Consider the following 24,688-nt stretch of genomic DNA (forward strand, 5'->3'; position numbering starts at 1 on the left):
TGATCCAAGGACATTTTCAAATACATTCAAATGCTTTGCTTTTTTGTGGTGACCCAATTACACGGTTGCTTTTGTATAAATTGTCGCTAAAGAGTCGTGTTTAATTACTTACTACAATAGGCTTTATTGGTGGACAAAGATGGAAGACGGGAGGGGCTCAAACATTGTAGGATTTAATAATAATAATGTCTCTTTTGATATAAATTTGCGCTTGTCTATAATAGTGAAATAATTTTAGTTATTCTTTTCTATTTTTTGTGTTTGTAATAATGCATTAGTCAATATAAACCCTGACTCTCCCCACCTCTAGGTATGTGGTCACAGGAAAAATCACTAGAGTTGTTAAATATATTATGATCGTCTTGTTATCTCCACCCTACCCTACCACAACATTATTGTCCACAGTTTTTCACCCCCCAGGTGGAAAATATTTTAAACTTACGAAGGTAATAATGTTACCTACAATACAGAATCAACATGTTTCACGCTATTAGAAGTGTAACTTCAATAGAAGAGCATATAAACCTAAAAACTCATTAACTGAATTGTTAGTACAATGTATTACTTATTTTTACTTTATACATACCTTTAATTGATGTAAGTGCTACTAATAGAGCAAATACGTTAATTGCAATGAGGTTGATAAGCCATCATTCCTAATTTGCTTCATTAGAAATGTATTTGAGTCTCAATCAATTTGTTTTGATGGGATCCCTAAACTTGTGCAGGTTCATTAATTTATTTATTTATGAACTTATGCTTCTAATAGAGCAAATATGCCAAATATGGTATTTTGCTATCTATGAATTTTCCATATGTTTCATTGATAAAAACACCACTATATTGTGCGTTGCAACGAGATCTGTGTCAAGGATTAGTTTACCTCACCTGTTTCTTGTACTTAATCCAAGCAGTTCAATCTATCTAAGTATACAGTAGTACAGTGCATGTCGCTATGAAAAGCATCCATTTCAATGTCACCTAGTCTTGTCCTTGAACAAAAACAACAACAACCAACGATGTCTATGGCATAGTACTGGACCTATAGAAATAGTGACGTTGAGCTGATTATTTTGATTGCTATGTTTTTTTTAATACTCTCTGACCCCATAATGGAACAAAAATACTCAGCTGGTGCTCTTAGTCTTAGTCTTAGAGGTTAACTGTCAATTTTGCCCTATCGTTTGAATTGTTTATTTGATGTCATTCTATATGGTCAACAGGTTATGTACCTCCCCACCTCATTGTTCATTCATGACTGGCATGTAGCTCTGGATTTGTAAATACTACATTTTAGGGATTCAACTTGCAAAACAAGTTTAGCAGTTTTTGGTAGTTGTGGGTTCATTTGTCTCTAAAACTGTCAAATGGTATCTTGTTAGCAATCTTGTTTGGGAAATAGATGGCAAACAATATTTTGTTGGACTCAAATTTGACTCGTCAATATACATTTGTTAAATTTGTTCACCAATAACAGCAGTATAACGGTCTGTTAGGCCGGTGTTCATGTGTGCTTATCAATTAGAAAACTGGTAATATATTTTTGTCTATATTTAGGTGTTATGTACATCAGTGTAGTACATTACCAGCAGGTACTGTGTCCCGTAGTGGTGTGATTGGATCACCTGAGGTAAAGGCAACAATGAATAGCAAGAGATAGCATGATGTGATGTGTCTTATTAATGACTTGTTAGAAATATTTGGAATTTTCTGATAGCAAGAATGTAAATACAAGCCACTTTGTAAATAACATGTGATCCCCCCTGCTACAGTCAAGTATACATTACTGTAAAATACTTTTTGCGTGAATGTTTTTGCGCTGAAGGGAGATTCAGTAAAAATAAAATCTAGCAAATATACTTTTTAATATGTGTTGGGGGGTAATTCTTGATTCTATAAAACATAATTGGTCAACCTTTTCCAAATTGAACAAAAGACACCAGCAATAAAAACAGTTATTCTTGGTAGAGAAACTATATCTGAATTGAAAACTCGTCATCTCTATAGCACAAGCCCCTACAGGTCCATTTATCTGGATTAGTGTAGCCCTGGTTAAATGTAACTTCCTAATTAAGTGGTTAATGAGCAAAATAGAGACAATAATTTCAGACTAGTATGTAGAGGGCTGCATAATAATAAGGTAACTAGGCTAGGATTAATGCAATTAAGCTGCAGTTTGCATTATCAGATTTACCGGGGGTAGTATCACAGGTGTTTAATTGCATATGTTGCAACAGGAGTTGGATGGACTTTATGAAATCGTAGTCCTATAGCACATCATATGCACCTGTTTCTAGTAGAATGTGAATCAACTCCCATTAGTATAACCCCTGCACGTAGCAAAGCCATGTATGAATACATATCACCTGTTATTGTTCTCAGTAGATTTATATCCTGCCATGAACATATGGTCTGCTTTCCCTTTGTAAATGTTACATCACAATTGATGTGTGTTCTCTGTTTAATTTAGAACACAGTGTTTGTGTATAGTTCAACAGGTGATCAAACTCAACAGTTCAAGTCAATGTAGACATATTAATGTATGCACACACAACTTGTATTCGCATATTCACAAAATATTTCAAAGTAGAGGATGGTAGGTATTTCCAACATTCCCCAGTTTGAGATGTATTCTAGTTTCAAATAATTCATCACGTTAATAGTTCACACATCACAGAGTTAATACATAGAGATCATCGTATCATGACCTTTGCAGCAAATCAAATTTCATGCACCGTTATGATGGATGGGCGTTCTTACAGGTGTTTGACACCTATTCTGAGCAGTGTTAGTGACCCCTGAAGGTCACACATCCTGGTATGCTAACACCAATTCCGAAGTTAAGTGCCTTCTTTTGTTCAATTTAGGAAGAGTCTTCTTGTTTTACAGGAAAACAAAAGACATTTTTTAGCCTATAGTAGGATCCATACTACCAAAAATGCAATAAGTGTGAGTGACCCTTTGAGTTATTTTACCCCACCCTCTCTGTTATAGTAAATACAAAATTTAATTTAATTTGAGATACAATATGAATCCAAGGTAGTAGTATAGGCTCAACTGTATAATTTTCTGTATCTGGTGGCCACAGCTGAAACTGGATTTTGATGCTGAAGTTATTAAATAATATACATTGTGCAACATTTAGTAAACTTATTGAAAAAGGACTTAGGATGCTAAGCAACAAATGAATACCGTAAAATCTGTATTAAAAGTCGCATTTCTAATAGAAGTCGCACCCATTCTTTTTGAACAATTGAGAACCAAAAATTCATCATTTCTCATATGTGTAGATGCTCTCTAATAGAAACCGCATCCCTTCCGTTTCATTTTAATAGAAGCCGTAGCTTCTAATACAGATTTTAAAGTAATCCTAGTATTATACAAATTAGTGTGGTTGTTAAATTTATTTTTCTTCCATACCCTAAGAGAATGGATTACTTGGATGCTGTTTCTGTAATTGTTCGTTTTTATGTTCTGTATGAGAAAGTGTAAGTAACTTGATACAATAATATTTATCCAACTTTACTTCCCCTTATTGCCGGTCATGGTAGTGCATATAGCTTCCGTTGTGCATGCTTTGAAAGTCTTAACCATATTTTGGTTTTGGTACATTGCGTTTTTTCACGCTGACAATAAATGTCACACTTTGTACCAAATAGAATGGATGCTGTATTGGTCAAATGGATCCATTGAAGGGGGTTTTAGTGTTCCATCATATCAAATTTACAAACATCTCTACCAGGAGCTTTGGTTTTGTGTTCTTAAAGTGCCTAGCTTTACATTTTGAGATACATTAACTAGGAATGACTAATTAGGCAAAATAGTGGCAGCAATGTGCATGTGTGCATTTTATTCTTTTTTTTTTGTTTCCATGCAAATGCAGAGCAACTTTGATTGTTCCCTTTATGGATCAGAAAAGTGATATATTACTTTTAGTGATACTTTCAGTCATTTCACTTCAACTTTACCCTGCCAAATCACAATGTGGCATGTGTATGGTACATTTATTCAGACCTCTTTGAGTCTACATGTCAACTGCCTCAAGGTTGTAACTAGTTTATTCCTTACTGATTTCACACTTGCTGAACCCGTCTTTAATTGTATGATGTTAAAGTACTGGTTCCTACATTGTGTTTATACTTAAGTACATGTCTACAGTGTGTGCGTACACCCTACAGGTTTTCATTTTCTTTTCATTTAATCATCTATAATTAGTGTATTATAAGGTAGAGAAAAAAATGTTTCCAGTAAACATCGTGTTGGCATACATGTATTTAGTAATTTAATTTAATTTTATTTAATTTTATTTTATTTTATTTTATTTTATTTTATTTTATTTTATTTTATTTTATTTTATTTTATTTTATTTTATCCTCATGGACTACTTTTTAACAGTTTATTTACATCACAATTATGCAGATTAACACTAATTTCCTTTTTGTGTGCATGTATGAATAAAAATAGATTGATTTGCATAAGATAAGTTGAGATCACCAAATATACATGTATAGGCAGGTAAACGTTTTTTCCCTCTGCCTATCCTCGGGGGCGGACATCCGGGCATTTTCTACCGCCTGGCAACCCTCGCGGTGAAAACAAAGACCAAAAACTCGCAGAAACGATACTTGTGACACTCCTAGTAACACTGGTGTTTTTTTATATTGGTTACCTGTTTGTATTTTCGCTGGTGTCCATGTTTCCAAGAATTTGTACTACTTGAGATTAGCATTAACCTGTGGTACATGTACTCTAAGAGGTTATAAAGACTATTATTATACATCTATCACCGCAACACCATAAGTTACAGTGTGCCGTAATTTTGCGGTATTTTATAGGGTATTTTCATCATACCATATTAGGAAATGCAAATTCCAAATATGGAATGATTACGTGCGTAAGCGGCTTCTAATAATAAAAACAAACATGGCTACCACCAGGGAACGACCGGTCTTCACACAAAGTAGTTCGCTGATTCTGTTCTAAACATTTTGGATTTCGGCATTCCCATGATGTATCATTGGAAGGAAAAGATGTATAATAATAAGGTTATTACGAGGATACCTCAAAGTATGCACGAAGACAGTACATCATTGCATCGCCCACCATCAGTCGATACTCCCTTTGTACTGTCTTCCTGCATACTTTGAGGTATCCTCGTAATAACCTCATAGTATTACAACTTATGCATTTCACTTTCCATTGATTAACTTGTCATCACAGTTAAATTGTCTGTCCCAAGGGTTATTATGATTGGTAATGGTTTTGATTTGAAGGTGAATCTGAGGTGAAATTTGTGTGTAGTGTTACATACAATGAGTCAAGAATGAATTTGAAGTGTTGAAGCATTTTATGATAAATTAGAGTGGATATGAAACATACATGTATCTTTCATGTGGTTTTACATGAAAAGATATAAAATGTTAGGTGTTTCCTCAATTAATTTTATTCAGATACGGGAAAACTATTAAAAAGGTAATACTGGTAGTTTGTGTCTTTAATAGCATCCTGTGCTAAGCTCCCTGCAGGTGTACAGATACTTTTACTTCCTCACTGTATTAATTGGATCAGTAGTAATTTCATTTTTGGCACAATTTTTAGGCAGGATTTTTGAAAACCATACAGAATAAGATCTTTTTAATAGTGGAATTTTAACATCAAATCAGTTGGGTTGATTTTTGAAAATATTTTAATTTTTGACTGAAGTTACTCACTAAATGAAAAAAAAAAACTCATCTGTTATTATTTTTGATAATAATGGCAATACTAAATACTTCATTAATATTTTGAGTTGGTAAACATATTTAGTTGATTAATATTTTAATTGTTGAGGTGAACTATTTTTATGTTTTCTTTTTCATACTACCATTACTGGACACTAGCCTGCAGCTACATCTGTACCTAATACTTGTTGGCATTAGAGGGTACTACACTGTAGTACCATGTGTAACCTGGGTTCTTTTATCCACTGTAACACACAGATGTCCAAATGAAGTAATTATATTGATTCAGGTGTTAAGTTGGTCCCCCCACCCCTCATTAGACCTGTTAAATTAAAGGAGTGGGGTCATCATGTCACATATTTTCTTGGTCCCTTCGGCGTTATCATCTGATGGGAACTTATAGGAGAAATGATACACTTGTGGTGTTTTGGCCTTTGAATTGACCCTAAGCTAGCCCATTGTGTTACTAATGCCAATCTTTTTGTCTGTGTGTGTTGTAGTCGTCACATGAGTTTTAAACCTTTCATACACTAATATAGTTGAATTTCGTTTTGTAGCATACATTACATATATACAGCTAGCTCATTTTTAATACAATGGTTTTCTTTGGTTTTCATCTTTGGTTTCCCCTCTGGTTTATTTGGAAAACAATATCCCTTAGCAGCTGTCATTTGCTATGTACTTATTTCTGGGGGATTAAAACAGAATTAAATATCTGGCGTGTGTTTGTATGTGAGGTCAAGTTTAAATCCCTTTCATAAAATTTAAACCATATTAATCCATATTACATTGAAAATTATTTAGTGCATTCACTCCACAATGGTTGACCACCAGAGGGCGCTGTTCCAAAACCTGACTGTTGATGTGACCTGATATCGACACTTCAGAGACAGAGTTTTCTCTGAGGGTTTTATCAGAAAGCCCAATCAACAAAGTTGGCAGCTAAATTGTATTGTCTCACACGAGGCATTCGTTAAAGTAGACAACCAATTGGTCATTATGAACAAGAATAGCAGCCTTCTAAAAAAAAACCCTGAAAGATAATCTAACCCGGATACATTGCCTATAATATTACTTTAATCTATTGGCTATTGACATTTCAATTGTCTGTAGTTCTTTATCTGCTCTGTATTCTTTCTAAATTTAGCTTTATTTTCCTAAATTTGTTGTGGTGCTATAATGTGAACAGTAGCTTAAATGGAATTACATTGATATACATTGCTCCACTAGAGCAGCTGTTATATCAGCTGTTTGATACTAAGAATTTATTATGGACATATCCCAATAATAATCCAGGGACACATACATGTATGTACTCCCTGTGGCCACATCTAGTTCAGTACTGATTTATAATCCAGTTTAAAAAAAAAAAAAAAGTCTGCTACACCTGTTTGCTAACATCAAATAATAATTTATGTTCTCACTGTACAGTCTGGTTGTTGTTGATTTGATCAAGGAGTACTGAGTGAGCACACTGTAGAAGGTACATGGGGTACCATGTGTATGTGTCATATTTAATTTCAATAATACGGTATATATAACATCAATATCTTAAAACAAAACACAGAACTTTGTGATCGATGCATAAGGACAAAGAATCAATTATTAAGAAAAAAATAACAAAACATGTAAACATGATTTGATTTGCAAACATCATCATCTATCAATAATGAACTCGCACACAAACCATATGCTATTCCTTTGTTTACTATATGAAATCCTCGCTTGAGTTTCATGACTGGTTTTCAATTTATAAATATTTAGGTTTGTAAGTAATTTTAATTTACATAGTTTGTGTTATACACTGTAAACCATATTTACCTTGAAATTATAATAAAAAGTAGACTGACAACTTGATGAGTGTGCAGCAAGCAATGTATGATTTATAAAACCACATGTCACCATGCATCATTCTATGAGACTTTATGTGCAGTGTCTTGTCCTTGGATCCATTTGTGAAAATAGCATTCTGCCTTATGTTGAGGGTGAATTATAGCCTTTTCATTTTGTCTGTGTAGTCTATTTCTTCGTGAAAAAGAAACACTGTATAAAGTTGTTGTTTGGTCATGCAATTTCTGTTTGCAGCCCCTCCCCCTTCCTGTTGACATACATATATTAATAGGTCATTTGAGGATAGCATGAACTCTGGTTAGTCTAGTGAGATTCATGTAGCATAAACTCTGGTTAGTCTAGTGATTTCCACTGAAATGTACATATACATGTATGTTGAGGGTTGAGGTCACTCATTCTCAGATATTTTACCAGTGCCACTAATGGATTCTCATCTGTGTATAGACATAATAAAACCCAGTAAATCTAAATATTATTGCTGCTTGTAAGTAACTGGTGATGTGTTCTGAAGTAATTTACTGATACACCAGCAGCATATGGCTGAATGAACCATTAATCCCATGATTCAGTATTTTATGACACTTGTGTTTGCCTGTAGTTTGTTTAAAATCTTATTATATTATTCACACTCCTGATTCGAATTGTTATATATGCTGGATCAAAACCATTATCAAATTTTGCCACCTTTCACAACAATAGTTTAGCTGCATTTATTCCTATAAAAAATAATGTTATCAAAATTTGTATCAAATTATTGCAGATATCCATAAAAATCTCGATGTGAAAGGATAACAGGCATACTGTTTTCTAAGTGCAGATTTTAATAGTCATTGTTTTTTGATGAAAACATCTGTTCTTAGTCATATGAGGTATTACATTTTTTTGCAAAAAATCCTGTTGAACTATGGCAGAAAATCTTGTTTCTTAAATCAATCGTTTCTTAATTTACAATATAATGACTTTAAATAATACAGAATTCAATGTCGATATTCTTAAAGATGGTCCAGCGGATAGAGTCATGTGCTACAAAATTGTTCTCATACCTCTGCATTACTAATTGCTAAGCAGCCTCATCTTGTTCATTGTAATGTCAGGATGACACTCTCTAAATAGATTACATGTACTGTGTGAAATTCAGAATACATACATTGTGTTGTGTGTATTTAAGCAGGTATAGTATTGGGTATGCTTTATAATTTATAACATGAAGAAAGTATGATAAATTAGAAAAATAATACTTTAAATATAGGTTATAATATATTTGTTATTGGAGCTTCAATAACAACAGATTTAGGTTGTTTGGTAACTAGGATGGTATCTTGACCCCTGGTACCCAACATACAAATATTTTTCAACTGTTTTGATCGGTTTGTCACACTCACCAGTGTATAGGTTCCCACTATACAATCAACAAGTAGGGGAACCTTGTACTGTGAGGGGTACTTTAATTTAAACACAATATAAATCAAACTTATTAGACTCACTGGTATTTAGAACGTGATAATACAAAGAGAGAGGCGACCAATCTTCTGATTCCCAGGAACAAACACACTTCAATTTAATGGGTTTCAGAATGAAAAGATGTGGCATATTTTACTTTGTATCTTAGCAGCTGTGTCAGTGTTTAATCAAGGTACTTCAGATGAAAGTTCATCAATGGTGAATTGAAATATCAAATAAAGTTTCAAAAAATGCGCGATATATCCAGTCGTTGTTGTTTGCTTTGCATGTTATCTGAAGTCTTTTCTCACACCAACTGAGAATGGTTGTAGTCTGATCGATGAAGATCCTGATTAGAATCAAAATCTAGTTTTATTGAGTAATCTAAGGCAAATACAATCATCCTGGTATGTTTGCTATCCTGATGTGGATTTCAGATTTTTAACCCATGGTTTACGGTTTCAGCCCCAGGGTTGGTATAACGATTAGGTTACATATATATTGTTTGATGAAATCAGAGAACTTGTACGCACACATGTGTCATTCAGCAAGGGTTTGACATTTACTGCATGGTGGGAAAGGAACTGCACATTTTATAACCTGAGGTCCTGTACTTGGGGTCCTGTATGATCAGACACTAGCATTAGGAAGAGATGCTCTTTTGTTGATTCACCAATAATATAATGGCAATGAAACCTTCAAAGTTTAATGACTCTATCAACATGATTTTTTTTCTTCAATAAATGATCTAAATCGTATTGAAGAGTTTGATATCCAAAGCTTTCAACAGATTTTGACATTCATAGGGTTCTAGCTGTCTCCTAGTTTACAAAAGGAGGGTTTTTACTGCATGCACACATGTTTTTTCTGCTCCATCTTCATCAATGTCTTCTCCTCAGACAGTGCTAACGATTCAAAACAATTTGGCATTCTGTGTATGTTTATCTTAGTTTGAGGCATATGTGAATTACCCAGGCCTCATTCAGACATGTTATTATTCAGCTGCACATCACCTATTCTTATCATCAGTACTTGATAAAAGACTTGTCAACCCAACTACCCCAGCACAAGATTCACATGTGTGCTACAGCTTGTTAAAACAGCTGTATTAATCGGTATATTCATGTCAAAGACAGTTTAGGTACTTAGCACTCTAGAAAAACCAACATTGCTGTCATTGTGGACATTATAGACCTGTTGATTGTGACCTTAAAGGTAAAGATAGCAAAGGTCACGGTGATAATAACCTGGACTACAGTGTATGAGATAGGGGTTATAAACTGCACTAAGGTGTGATGTTTATGACACAAATACCATGTGTTCATGACAGAATTAGAAACGTCACTGCCTCTATCACTGTACTGACATTTGCATTCTTTATTGGGTTATACACATGTGGGAGTTCCTGACCTTGGCTGTGGTATGCTTTGCTAGTTTGGTGATTTCCTCTGTACGTGATTTTGTTCCAGTTGTGTAAATATAAAAGGATCCTGTAATTATGGCAAAACAAATCGTATCACAAAGACGTACTATTAATTTCTCTTTTTATTTGTGCGTGAAAAACAAAGTAAATACCCCATAAATAGTTGTCATATTTAGCTCCAGTTCAGCTGTATGTTTGTCCTAGTATAACCCCTGGGAACTGTGAGGAACACTGGGTTCGAGGTTCAACCATGTAAAGCATATGCTCCTGATCGTATAAGAATTGTATTGTATTGTGTACTCGATACGCCACATGCATTGGAATGATCATTTTGATCTAATTGACATTTTGCAACGAATTCTCCAATTTTTGCTGGATATGAAATTTAGGGATTGTTCAGAATTTGAGGCCGCATTGCCACAATTGCTGCACCATGGTGTTTAGAGTGAATGAAGACTGCATTTGAAGTTTTAGACTTGTCTAGGGAGAATGTCTTCAGTAGAAAGTTTACTTGAGGGAAAGTGTATAGACGTATTACCAGTATTAGAATAAGTTAGTCTAGAAACAACATTGTATTATAATCCCTCCATCATGTTCTCACAAATGTTCTCTTAGTCTAGGGAAACCCAGTAAAATGAACATGTGTGTGTGTAAATGGTTGTATAGTAATATGATCCAAGTAAAAAGATGTTGATTTGGTAGCCAAGGTGTAGACAGGTGATTGTGCAATTGTGTTTAGGGTGGGGTTGTTTTTGCTGCAGGTAACTCTAGTGCATGGGATTATATTCTCTGTATCAAGTTGTAAACTGAGTATACAATGTATGGTCTGGCCTTGACTGGAGTGAATGATTGTCAACATACTTGGTAATTTTACAATATTTTTTTTCTTCTAAAAACCTGTTGATTATTTGAAAGTATAATATTATAAATGTAAACCTGCTCTCCATCTTAGTGATTTTTAATTAAACTTAGTAAAGTATGCCAGCTTAGAAAGTGTTTCAGTACAAGAAAGTGTGCCAGCTTAGGAAGAGTCAGCTGAGAAAAGTATGTCAGCTTTGGGGGCATATCAGTGCAGGAAAGTCTGTCAACTTAGGGAGTGCTTCAACCTAGCAAAGTATGTCAGCTTAGGGAGCATATCAGTGCAGGAAAATCTGTCAACCTAGGGAGTGCTTCAACCTAGCAAAGTATGTCAGCTTAGGGAGCATATCAGTGCAGGAAAATCTGTCAACCTAGGGAGTGCTTCAACCTAGCAAAGTATGTCAGCTTAGGGAGCATATCAGTGCAGGAAAATCTGTCAACCTATGGAGTGCTTCAACCTAGCAAAGTATGTCAGCTTTAGAGAGTTTATAAGCTCAGGAAAGTCAACCAGCTTAGGTGTAATTCAGCTTTGGAAAATCTGCCAGCTTGGGTGTATTTTCAGCTTAGGAAAGTCTGCCAGCTTAAAGAGTGTTTCAGCCCAGGGGCACATTCTTTTACTGAAATGTAGTTCAATTTTATATTGAAATGCCTAATACTCATATTAATATAATGATATTATATTATCATAAGTGTTAATATTAGATGTTGATTGTTTGCCCTTATATCAATTTTCTAAATGTTATAAACTCAAGTTGAAAGTAAGATACACAATGTAATATTGTTTACACAAGTATTTGCTGTTACAATGATGAGTATATGGAATACAAATGTGGAAAGTCAATGCCAATTTCTATGGAATTTTCGTATGCATATATGACATAATATAAATAAAAAAAGAAAGATGCTGATTTTAACCAAACTATTTTACCATTGTGACACCCTGTCAAGGATACTCCCCTCTTCCCAGATCACTGCAGTTGGGTTGTCTGAAGATAGTCCTATTTGTAGTCAGGTTACTGTGAATGTATGGTGTTAATTGGTGTACATTACACTGGCTGTCAGTGGAGTTTCTCAGTTTGACAGATGTGATCAGTGGTATATGGTTTTCTTTACAGTCTGGGTGGTTTGATTGTTTCTCCTCTTGTGACAATTTCCCAATACTGTAACGGTTATAGTTGTCTTTGATTTCCAACCGTGTGCGTACATGCACAGGCCTGTTGGTTTGAATTTTGTCGAAGTATATTGCTGTTAGGCATGGTATATCCTTCATAAATATAAAAAACCTCCAGCTGTTGGTGACCTCGAAAGTTCATGGACACCTTAAAGGTTGAAAAAACTTTAAAATTAAATATCATGTCATTGAATCCTGGACAGTGTTAGTTTAATTAATTTTGAAATAATGTAATGATGCAGGCGAAAGTAGTGTTATAGTTACCCTGTCTCACTGACCTGCGTTCATCTTGCAGACAATAGCAGGCTACTATGATGAGTATGCTATGATACAGTGCCCTCTATCTAGATAGATGACAACAGTTTTATGTATAGAATGAAGCCCTAGGAAGACTCTTCTGGGATTTGTATGGCTGGGGATAAGTATCAAGAACGCAGGCCTAGATATTTAATCTCTGGGAGGACTTAACATCCCAGAAGAGTAGAAGGGTTTTATCTGTCTTAAAACCTATCACCCCAAATCATCTATAGATGTATATTTTGCAAATATCTCATACTTTTGGAGGCCTTCAATGAGTCCTGTATTTTACTTTGCATTAAATTACTAACGAGGGATCATGCCTCTATTTTTAAATAAAATATAGTATAATGTTATGTTATGTTATGCAATTCATGAATACTGTGCACATGTGCATGAGCACTGACCTTTTGTGGTTTTTGATCACATATAAGTAGTTTGCACACTGAAATTAAGGCAGGTGGGCCATATCTGAAATATCTGCATAATGATAAACTTATTATATGTTCTACCCGGAAAATCAAAGAGTGAAATTGCCTAAAAGCCAATGACCGATATTGAATTTTAGATAGCTCAATGAGCTAGGTGTCTGACAATTGTGTGAGCTCAGAGTTCAAATCCAATCTTGTGGTTTCTTTCTAGCACAGTAAACATGGTCAATTTTACATCTTTTATTTCATGTGATCTGTATAAAAGTTCTATGATAATTTATGAGAACAAAGATATATAAAGTCCCAGGACATTTATGCTATTAATTAGGCATGATGTCATTTCTAATAGAAAAATTATTTTGCCAACTCTGGGTTCCTACATGGGTCATCACATTTTATTCAGAAATTTCCTATTCTTGGTTTGACAGGTTATACAACTTACACTGTATATTCAACACTGGCCCATATTTGTCTGTTCAGCCTTGTTTCTGCAACCCACTATTTTGTATTGATAATGCAACAGACTGTTTCCTCATTTATCTGTATTCCTTCCAACAGGCTGACCACTTCTGAAATATACTTACTATTAATAGTCATATCCGCACATTACACCCTAATGCAGAATGGAAGTTTTCCGTTCTTCCAGATGTTTCCATTCATTATTACTCACATCAGACAGGAAGGAATGACTTCTTCCTCAGTGACTGGTTATGGCTGGAAGAAGAAAAAAAAAAAAAAAAAAAATCCACACCAGCATGACTCCATCTCATCAGTATAAATAGATAGCCTGCATTATCAGTGGATTGATTCCACAGTCTAGCTGTGAACATATTATTAAGTATTAAGTTTATTGGTTGAAAAGATGTTCTAATTTCTTTGGGAGGTTCACTTTAGTTTCCTGCTGTCCTAGACTAGTCATTTTGGTCATATACATGAATATACAGTCACTGAACTGTTTGTGTACTATAGCCCAGTTTCCATAAAGGATACTTTCACTTTAATTGCAATTACATGTTTTCCAGCTAAATCACCTAAATATAGCAATATGAAGAGTGTGCCTAGTTATAATATGCAAATCATATGGCTTCTTGAACTGTTAACTTACAAAGTTATATTGTCCTGTTTTGATTTATATACAAATCAGTCTCTTAAATCAGCTTTTAAAACCAGGTTTCCTTACTTCAGGTAAACTAAGTATATGAACATTCTGATTTGCACTTCAGTTGTTCAGAAAATTGTACTTTATTGAGCTTGTGTCATAATAAAAAAATAAAAACAGATTATCAGCAACTTGCTGATTCATTCCTAGACTGTTTACTTCATTACCAGTATATATGTCATGTATTGGTAAGGGGTACTAAGGTCATTCTTTTTCCTTGGCTACCAACTACACAAACAGCTGGAGTGACCTATCTATACTACAAACCCAGTAGCTAATATGGCCATTTACAAGAGTATGCCAGGAATATGCTTAAAACTTTGAATCCCGGCCCCACCCCGAAAATTACTGTACCTAGGCTGTGCAATACACCCCCCCCAATTGCAATACACACACAGTAGAACCTTGAAAAGTCTTTTGCAACCACAAGACTGGAAGGTTCATGGTCGGACTTTCTTATCAGTATGACCTAATCAGTCAGAGGACTAGTTTACTGTCCTATAATTCTTGTGTAAATAAAGCACATGGAAGGTTGTTGATTTGTAGCTTGACCAGCTCCAGTTGGTGTTACAGCATTTGCCACTTCAGAGTGTAGGCGTTTTAATTAGTGGTACTAGTGGAATTACATCCCAGTGTTTGCAAGGTTTCATCTTCCCTATCATGTTTCTAACGTCATGGGGCCTTGGAGAGGCAGAGTGTTTCTCTCCATAGAGGTCTACATAACTGTGTAAATATATGTGGGGCCAATCAGTATGCGATTTTAACTGAGCTGTGGTCGTGGAGTTTTATAGTCCTGCTCTGAGTGCGAAAACAATCATGGATTTTATAAGGATTTTACTTTAGTTTATGTTATAATTTAAGTACTTGAAGATGAAGTTTGGAGCTAAAGGAAACTTTTGGAAAGGTAATGTCCATTTTTTTGGAGGATTTTGTTTGAAAAAATGTTGAACTTTTTTCTGTGCTGTGTTTGCTTTTTCTATCTTCCAGCATTCTCAAAGGAGTTTCTGCTTTCATAATCTTTGTTTTTTATGTTGGTTTAGCAAAGGTATAGCATAAGCAGTGTTGAGAATAATCACTGCAGCTTTTCTGTCATAACAAACCTCAGTGATATGATCATCTTGAACTTCTGCTCAAATGCATTCTTTGCTTTGTTGGCGACTGAATTTTATTCTGTTCAATTAGTTGCTTTTGAAACTCCTAAATACACCTGGCAGTTGGTGTTGGTATTAAGCAATTGTAGGTTTGTTCTGTGTCCAATGGATTTATAAATATCAGCTAGATGTTATTTATTTCTCCAAATATTTGTTTTGAGTGACAGTTATTTTCACTGGCAAAGTGTGTTTTCCCATAATTTTCTTTTTATTAAGCTTTTACTTCTCCAGTGGAAGCAACAAATAAACTCCTACATGTACATGTAGTGATTACAGTACAAGTCAAGTTTCTTAATTCGGGGATGGAGGCCTTGAAAGTGTCTATGAAGGTTTGTCAGACAGGGAGATGCAGTGACTTACTGTGAAAAATAGTCCTGGCAAGGCCATGAATTATCAACTCCAAATATTTCTGACAGCAAAACTTTAACAGTTCAGTCTATATTTAATACAGAAGCACTTTATTGATACAATCAAAACAGAATGCTTTATGTCTGGGCCAAACTAACAATGTACCTGAGTTAATTTAGTAAATTTGTATTTAATTATTTCATAACACACTGCCTTCACAGACATACAAAATACAATTCAATGTTTTTGTCAACATGCTTCCCACTGTATCGTAACTATTTTGTCTATATCATAAAAACTGCAATTGGTGTTTGTAATATTAGTAAATCCGTAGAGTTGTGACTGCTCTTCTAAGTTTTAAAAAACTCATGCTGTTTTTGTTTTTATTGAATGGCTCATAATTGGTCTTTGTTTAGCTTTGTGTAGTATTATACTGATATATCAGTAAGATTGTGGTTCAAAACCTGTGGATTTGAGGCCGTTTCTAAGTTTATAGAATATTTATTTAGGTTTTTATTTACCCAAGGTCTAATTATTAACATATTCAGACATGGGCAACCATAACTACGCAAAACTGTGGTCACTTCAACCCACTTTTTGAGTGGCTAACAAATGATTAAAACTGTTTGTAATTACTTAATTTATATCTTTCGTGTTTTTTTTCTTACAGAAAAACTGCTTTCTTGTACTGGTAGGGAGTTACGAAGAGCGTTATTTTCCCTGAAACAAATATTTCAAGTGAGTACCATACTGTTCTTTTTCAATCAAATTTGTGACTGAACCCTTTATATGTATGTTGATTTCATCATTTTCCTGACCTGAGAACTACTGTTGTGATCATGGTGAGTTGTTTTTAAAATACAGGTCAGTGTTAGAAGACATTCATTTCTATCATTTCACAAGAGCTTAACTATTTTCTTGGAAATCATTTGGCTGGTTTGAATTTGTTTGTTTTTTTGTAACGCCATTTTTTTTTTTTTAATGTTCAAAGAGTACAACATGTGTCAATTTCACAGTACCAAATTAAAAAATTCCAGATTTGAGTGCAAAACACTAGACAAATTTTTCAAATATGTCAATTCATTTTGGCAATGTATCAATTTGGTTCAAAATTAACAAAGAAATTTGCAGAAAAATACATGAAAATGTGCAAAATGACATTGTACCAAATTTTGCAATTTGGTTCACTGGACAAACAATTCAGTACGAGTTGTCTGATATTTGATGGGGTAATAATACAAAAATCTAAGACACAGAACACATATCCTATGTGACTGGATATTCTAAATTTCTAAACTGTTTTTTAGTGAAACAATGAAAAACTACATTGTATGAACCATAATTATTTAGCTTAATAAGAGAAATAGCCTTTCTTTCACCTTTTGACAATCTTCTTTTCTTGTAAATTAGCTGATAACAGGACGGCAACTACTATACTGGTATTTTGTTTAGGTTATTGATTTTGACCACTGTATCCTATTTTAAAATAAGAATTGAATATCAGATTTGATTGCATCTCAATTGATTTTCTAGCTAGAATTTCACAAAGTCTGGATTTCTAACTGTTTTGATAATAACCACCAGAGTTCATGTAGACTATAACATTCCAACTTTGGTAGACCTTCTTCAGGGGAAGATGCTATCTTTTTTTCTGTTATCTTGAAATATGAGAAGATGTGTGAAAGCCAATCAAGAGATGAACTAATGTTCTCAAAAACCCATATACAATCTATAATTTGATTTGTCATCAGACCCTATAACACAAGCAAGGTGTTTCCTGATTGGTTTATGTATTAGGTTTGACTGGCCAATCAAAGCAACCTTACAACTCATAAAAGCATATCATTTAGTACATGTTTAATACAGTTTTGAATACTGCCTTAGGCCCCTGTTAAAAATGGTTCTTGCATGATGGTCTATTAAAACAGCTCCTGTAGTTCAGACTCACACTGTTAGGTCATAAACAACTAGACTTTGAACACTAGCATAATTAATAAGTTAAGTCATATCAAAATTACACAGATGGTTTTTGAGCGAACAGAGTAAGAGAATATGATAATTTTTCCTCTTCTGCTGAACTAGTTAAGTTTGTAAGTTAATAGTTCAAATTAATTAACTAGACCGTGAAATCGGAATAATGTAATTTTTGTGAGGTTTGTGATCCAATTAGAATATACTACATGCTTTCCAAATTTCGATGCTGTATACATGGCTGTCTAAACATGAATCATTTTGAATGTTTATTTGCATTCTAATTAGAAGCAGACAAACTAATCACACACTTTATAAATGAGATGCCCAACATGTCTATCACAAAAGAAACATTATACATGTAGGTGTTTGGAGTGAGTTGATTACAACCTAAATACAGTAAAAAGAACAAAAATGTTTACAGACTTGCCTAAAATGCTTTATTTGTTGCATAATGTAGATAGAAAGTTATTTTTTTCAAATGGTCAAGTGGGTTATGTGCTCACTTTTGGGGTGCTTTTGGGCTCTTTCCTTGTCTCAGCAATATTATGACACCTTAGAGAGTATTAATTCATATATGAGTTGCTATATAGGTTGTTTTTTTCAGACACCATACTGATCTTAATAAAGCTCACATTCTGTATATGCACTTATAACTTTTTTTTTCTGTACTGTCTTTCCCCAATTATCTCACTTACTGAAGTGCACCTGCAGGCTGTCTTGTTAAAACTGAAATGCTATGCGAGGTCTTCTGATTGAGCGCAAATGTTTTTATCTTGACAGGAAACTATATTTAGGGTATTAAGGTGGGTCCTATCAAATTGGGTCCTATCAAATTGGGTTAATGTCATTGTGATGCAGAAATGGAAAATGGTATGGGGTACTTACCATAAAAACTCCCCTAACCAATTATTTATAAAATAATAATAATTATTATTTTTTTAATTCACTGTGCTCAAAAAAATGTTTTTACATGTATTTGTATCCTTTCAATTCACGCTCTAATCTTGTAATGCATGGAAATCATTACCATGGTACTATCAAACTCTGTCTCAAAACTTGACATTCCTTGATTCCTTACATCTCTGGTGATCCCAACCAAAAATTGCAACACATCGTACTGCCCATGATTTCACTAAAACATAAACTCCCGTTGACATTGCTTTTGTAACACTGCGATTGTCAGATTGACTTAGTATTACATTGATTAAAAAATATGAAAAAATTGACAAAAAACATACAAAATGAAATGAATCAGAATTGTCATTTTGTTTTTGTTTATTGATCTCAATGGTGAAGGTATTTCAACATAACTTGTTTGCTAAGGGACAAAGATCAAATAGGTTTTCACACTGACATGTTAAGTACTGTGCCACTTAAATGTTATGTGATCAACAGTACTGTGTAATGTGGAATGCATTCCAAATATTGCTAGCTCCTCAAAAAAACAAACTGCATTTAAAGTAATGACTTTCAAATAATAGTATTTTTTCGTTCGAATGAACTTTCTCTCTCATAATGCATTGTCGAATGTTTAGTTACTTGCTTGGTAGATGCTTAAGTTGAATTTCCCCCCAAACTCTTTTAATAGTTTAAACATCACTATAATATCACTGTATGTTTATATCTATTTCTCTACCTCATAAAGATTACTTAATTGTACTCCCCGTTTCGGACAACAGGGCTTTGTAGTAGGATTATACATACTCTGGAATTGGTGTGCCTCATTTTAACGACTGTTTCTCCAAGATGGCTTGCATGATTTTGTTTAAACTTAATACAATGATTGTACATACTTGATTTTGGTTGAACATTACAGTTTTTGTGATTCAATCAAATATGTTCAGCCCATCACAGTACATAGCCAGCAATGACTGATTGCATCACAGCACTATTTAGCCGAAAGTACACACACACTCCTGAATTAATGCTAGTAATGGACTTCAGTAATAAATACAGAACAGGAACTGTTGTCAATGCTGTAGACCATAAACATTAACTATGTATGCCTGTCTACTGTTATACCACTAAGTCTTTATTATTTGCCATAACGCTTAATGCTTACATGTATTTGCCATTACAATGCGTTTAAGGAGGTTCTGGCTAAATTTAAGACCATGTGTTTTCTTCTCCATGCTTTCGTTATTATGAATTTATGGAAGGATACCAAAAATGATGTATATCAAATAGTTAGCATGTCCGCCCATCATTAGTGTTTTCAACTTCTTTGGTCAACTTCACACTCAGCAGAGCAAAAAAAAAAAAGAGAGAGTACATTCTGCACACTGTATTTTGGAGGTGATGTAAAGCTGTTGGTTCTGTGTATTGTTCCTATCCTTAGTGCACGTTAAAGGTTAAACTTGAGCAGCGGTTCCCGCAGGACATTATGCTCGATATATATGTGTATTCTTGAATTGTGCCACCCTCATTTCTGAGTCTGTAATTAAAACCACCCTGTTAACCAGAAATGATGATATGAGTAGGCAATATGCTTCTTCAATCGATAAATACTTGCTAAATAAATAATGAAAAAAATAAATAACATTTTTGCATTGATTTCTATAGAAGTTATTTCTTCATTTTTCAAAATCCCATGTTATGAGAAATCTATGATAAGTTTCCGTCTATATACCGGTTTAATCGATTCTTCCATTATGTGCAGTAACATGCTCAGTAGTGAAAACTTTGAACTTAAAGATAAAAGTCAACTGTTCAATTTGATGTCAGATGTGTTCTAAGAAAACCAATAGATTATTTGATGTTTTCATTGGTTATTAATATAAGAGTCTGCCTGATGTACAATCTGTTTAGTTCAGTGTAGTTGCATGAAAACAAATTTGTTTGAAATAAAATTTGATATTGGTTGTAATACTCACCACTGAACTTTAATAAAAATGTATGTGATTAAACAACATACTGTTTATATGGAAAGAGGAGACGACACATGAGTCATACTACAGTACTGCTATGTGGCATGCTGTGCTGTTGGAGAATGTTACGACACTGTCAGAGCTGGTGGTGTTATTATTTCATTCTCCAAAGAAAAAAAATCTACATGTACACACTGACCTTTTGGCAGGTCAGGGTCAAGAGGTGACAACTGCTATGAATTATGTTACATCATCACTTGAATCATTTTACTGGTTTCAGCAAGTTTAGAGACGAGTAATTTTAGTGCTACTGTAGATTTGTTTACATCTTTTATCAACTTTAAAAAAAAAAAGAAAAAAAAAATGGGGAAAAATTATACCATCATTTTAGGATTAGTCACTCCAACACTTTGCCCGTAATATGAAGGTGGCAAAGTATGTGGAGTAAATGTTATCATCATCGTTGTTAACAATGGTCTCATTTTCTGTCAATAAGTGCATGTGTCAAAGTCACATCAGCATTCACTGCTCCATCAGTGATCTGAGAGTGAGTGAGTTTAATTTCAAATCAATTGTAGTATGACAATGTGCAGCACGCAGTTGGGAAACGTAGAGGCTGAGTGCGACTGGATCAATGCATCGGGGAATTATGTTCTAGGCTTTATGAGGTACAACTGAGTAAATTGAATTGTTCATTTATTTGTTCTGTATGATTATCTCTTGCAGGATGACAAAGATCTTGTGCATGAGTTTGTTAGTGCTGATGGACTTGCATGTCTCATCAAAGTGGGTGCTGAAGCTGACCAAAATTACCAAAATTACATTCTCAGAGGTAAGCAATTGATATGACCCCTTTATCATCTCACACGAAATGTACTTGTTCCCATGGAAACTGTGGAAACTGATAACCGCAGTAAACGTGTTTTGGGTTCTCTGGTTGGTAGGTTGGGAAGTACATGTAGGTTACTGTACTTTATTTTTTCTGTCTCAAAGAATCTGCTTAGTTTTCAGTGTTTAAGTTTTGTACCAATTATTTTGATATTGCCCTTGAAAGTTTCATATAATATAAAATATATATATTTTTTATTTACAAACACTGATTAACCATGGCTAAATTTGAAATTGTGATATCTTGGTATCCATACATGTACATGGACTAAAAAATATCTCTTGGAGAGCAGTAATCTAAGAAATCTATGAATTTGAAATGCAGCAAACAGACTCAAGAATGACACTGGTTAAGACACTCTTTCTATCATGGAATCAACACTTCAGTTACTTAACAACAAGAGAACCTCACTGATAGATGCCCCATGTTAATATCAAAATTTTAATGAAAATTAATATTTTATTTACAGAACACTATGGAAAACTTAAAGACAAACAATTTTGCTGGAAATTACTGTTAAAGCATCAGTTTTCAGTTAAATATACAATTTTTCATAAACTCCCTCAGATATACTAGTCCATGTACAGTAATTATTCAAGTATGATGAAAATTGCCAGCTTTGCCAGATGCGAAATATTTACATGCATGTTAAAGAAGCCACAATAGCTGAAATACTTGAACCATGATTGTTAATTCATTGGGTGCCCCAGCTACATGTAAAAGTAATGATCTTTCTTGGATTTGTTCCATCTACCACAATCACCTGTCAACTGTAAATTTCTTTTGTGAGATCATTCTTTTTAGATGTCTGGAATCCAAATGTTGGTGATCGTTGATTTAAATTTCTTTGCTTATGACTTTTGAATTGTGTTTCCGCAGATGAAGATTTGTCCAGACTTGGAACTTGGGCAAATTCTGACCAATCGTCAACAATTTTCATATTTAGACCATTAAATATGACATAATAGACCAAAAAGACCTAAGATTGTCATCTTTCACTTCACATTTAAGTAAACCATTTTAACAGTATTTGCTCTATTTGTAGCCCTTGCACTTGCGTAATATGGTAGACTAATTTCCATAATCAAAATGTGTTATTTACGTACATATACAATAAAACTGTTAGTTCAAATAGAGCAACTACAGTATGGCCTGAAAAGTGTTCTGTTTGTATTTATGTGAGAACTTTCTCTGTAAATGTTTTCCACAATTGTGAAAATTGTCCCACCAGATGCTACATGAACCAGGTTAAAGTTAATTCTCTTCTGTGTGACTCACTGAATATAATGCTGTTTGCTCTGATTCATACTTGTTTATGTAACCAGGGTGAAGCAGATGATGTAAAGATGTTGCTAGTCATTCTAAATATTTATAGTGTTGGAATAACCACGGCCTCAATTATTAGGGGAAATGGGGTGAAAGTGTTAGGGTTCACTTTGTACTTTAGCTTATTGTCTGTCAACCCCAAACTGCTATGCTGACCTCAAAATACCATGGCAACACATGAAGTCTGACAGCAGTACGTACTCGTCAAAATAATTCACCTGTATTAATCTACCAGTTTGATAGGGCTTTGAAAAGTTTCGCGTTTAGTTGCTTTGACTGCAAACTACAGTATGAAGCATTAAGATGGCCTCCTCTTTACTTGCATTGTCAGCGTCAACATTCAACACTACAACATTCATAAATAGTTCAGATATCTTTAATAGGTATATAAAATGTTTGTTGCTTTCGTCATTACTTAAATTCATTTCATTTTCCATATTTGTTCTGAAATTGTCAATGAGACTGTTATTTGTTTTTTGACAAGTGTACATGTAACTTGAGAAGTGACATTCATCTCGTCTTTCAACGTTACTGATGTTTTGTTTAAAATGTCTACTTGGTTAATGTTTGGATTTCTAAACTACATGTACCACGGAAATTTGAGTAAAACGCATTAAATCTTAGCATCAAAATGATTCACTGATGAAAGGCTGAAGTAGTAGGTCTCAGTGGTATATTTATCCCAATTGGGTTTCCCTTTGTATCATATGCTCCACAGGTCACAAACATGTTTTTTCTTTGGATTTCCCATTTATGGAGGTGTTGAGGGCATTTACAAACCTCTTTCAACCCTGTCAATACACGTTTATATATACAGTCTTTCTATGGCCGTCTCTGTTTGCTCAGTGCCTGCTTTTAAACTAACATTGCATTTAGTACTGAAGTACAAATACTAATTCTTTGTATATGTACATTATAAACTTGAGAATCTGTATTCTGATTTAATTTGATGAATTCAAGCACATTTCACCCATCAAACTGATAACAAATTTCAAAACTGGGTTTAATACTCGCACACAGGAGTCAATCTTAGTATAAAAAAAATGTCGCTATAAAGCTTTCCACTCCCCCCACTACTTTGGGAGACTCTGGGTTTAGCACCATGAAAAAACATCTATGGTGCCGGTACTACTTAGATCTTGCTGACTGGATGCCAAGAAAACAACAACCATGACCAATGCTTCTTATCCCATTTATCATATCTGACCTCCACCTCTCCATGGAGTTCATAGTTTCATGCTTTGTTCTGTCTTATTATAAAAAAAATACTTTTTTGAGAGAGATGGGTCTTACAGTTCAAAATACTTGCATCTCAGAAATATGCTTTGAATTCACACATGCAGATACTACAGATACATGTATGAGATACCGGTACACTTGCTATACTGATCTATAATTATCTATATTCAAAGTTCGATCTAACCTTTGAGGTTCTCTACGTGAAGATAGTAAGAAAACCTAAAATTTGTTTTCACAGGTTCAGTAAACATTAAATAGCAGACTTCCAGACTACTAAATCAGGATGAAATGGTTTATTAGTGCATGAAATATTATGGGATGTTTAAAGTGAGGGGTGGTCAGACATGTAATGGGAATGTGAAAAACTATAATAATAACCTTCATAATACTAAAAGGGTTATACGTTTGTGTGTGTGAAATTTAATGCTATTTTTGGCTATTAATTCACAATTGCCAGTTAGAAAATATTTATTCAGTTCTATGTAAACTTCCACCACCATCAGCATTAGAATATTTTATTTTTATTGTTTCTCCTGATGATTTG

General features: G+C 34.1%; 1 protein-coding gene across 1 annotated transcript in view; it reads left to right on the plus strand.

Moving 5' to 3' along the window:
* LOC100376574 (uncharacterized) overlaps positions 1-24,688 on the plus strand; it is a 90,266-nt gene that overhangs the window by 14,893 nt on the left and 50,685 nt on the right. Inside the window, exons 4-5 of the mRNA XM_085500292.1 lie at positions 16,520-16,587; positions 21,417-21,522. Of these exons, the coding sequence (XP_085356418.1) occupies positions 16,520-16,587; positions 21,417-21,522 (174 nt within the window). The remainder of the gene's footprint in view (positions 1-16,519; positions 16,588-21,416; positions 21,523-24,688) is intronic.

Source organism: Saccoglossus kowalevskii, chromosome 6 (genome assembly GCF_978046115.1).
Source record: "Saccoglossus kowalevskii chromosome 6, keSacKowa6.1, whole genome shotgun sequence".
NCBI lineage: Eukaryota > Metazoa > Hemichordata > Enteropneusta > Harrimaniidae > Saccoglossus > Saccoglossus kowalevskii.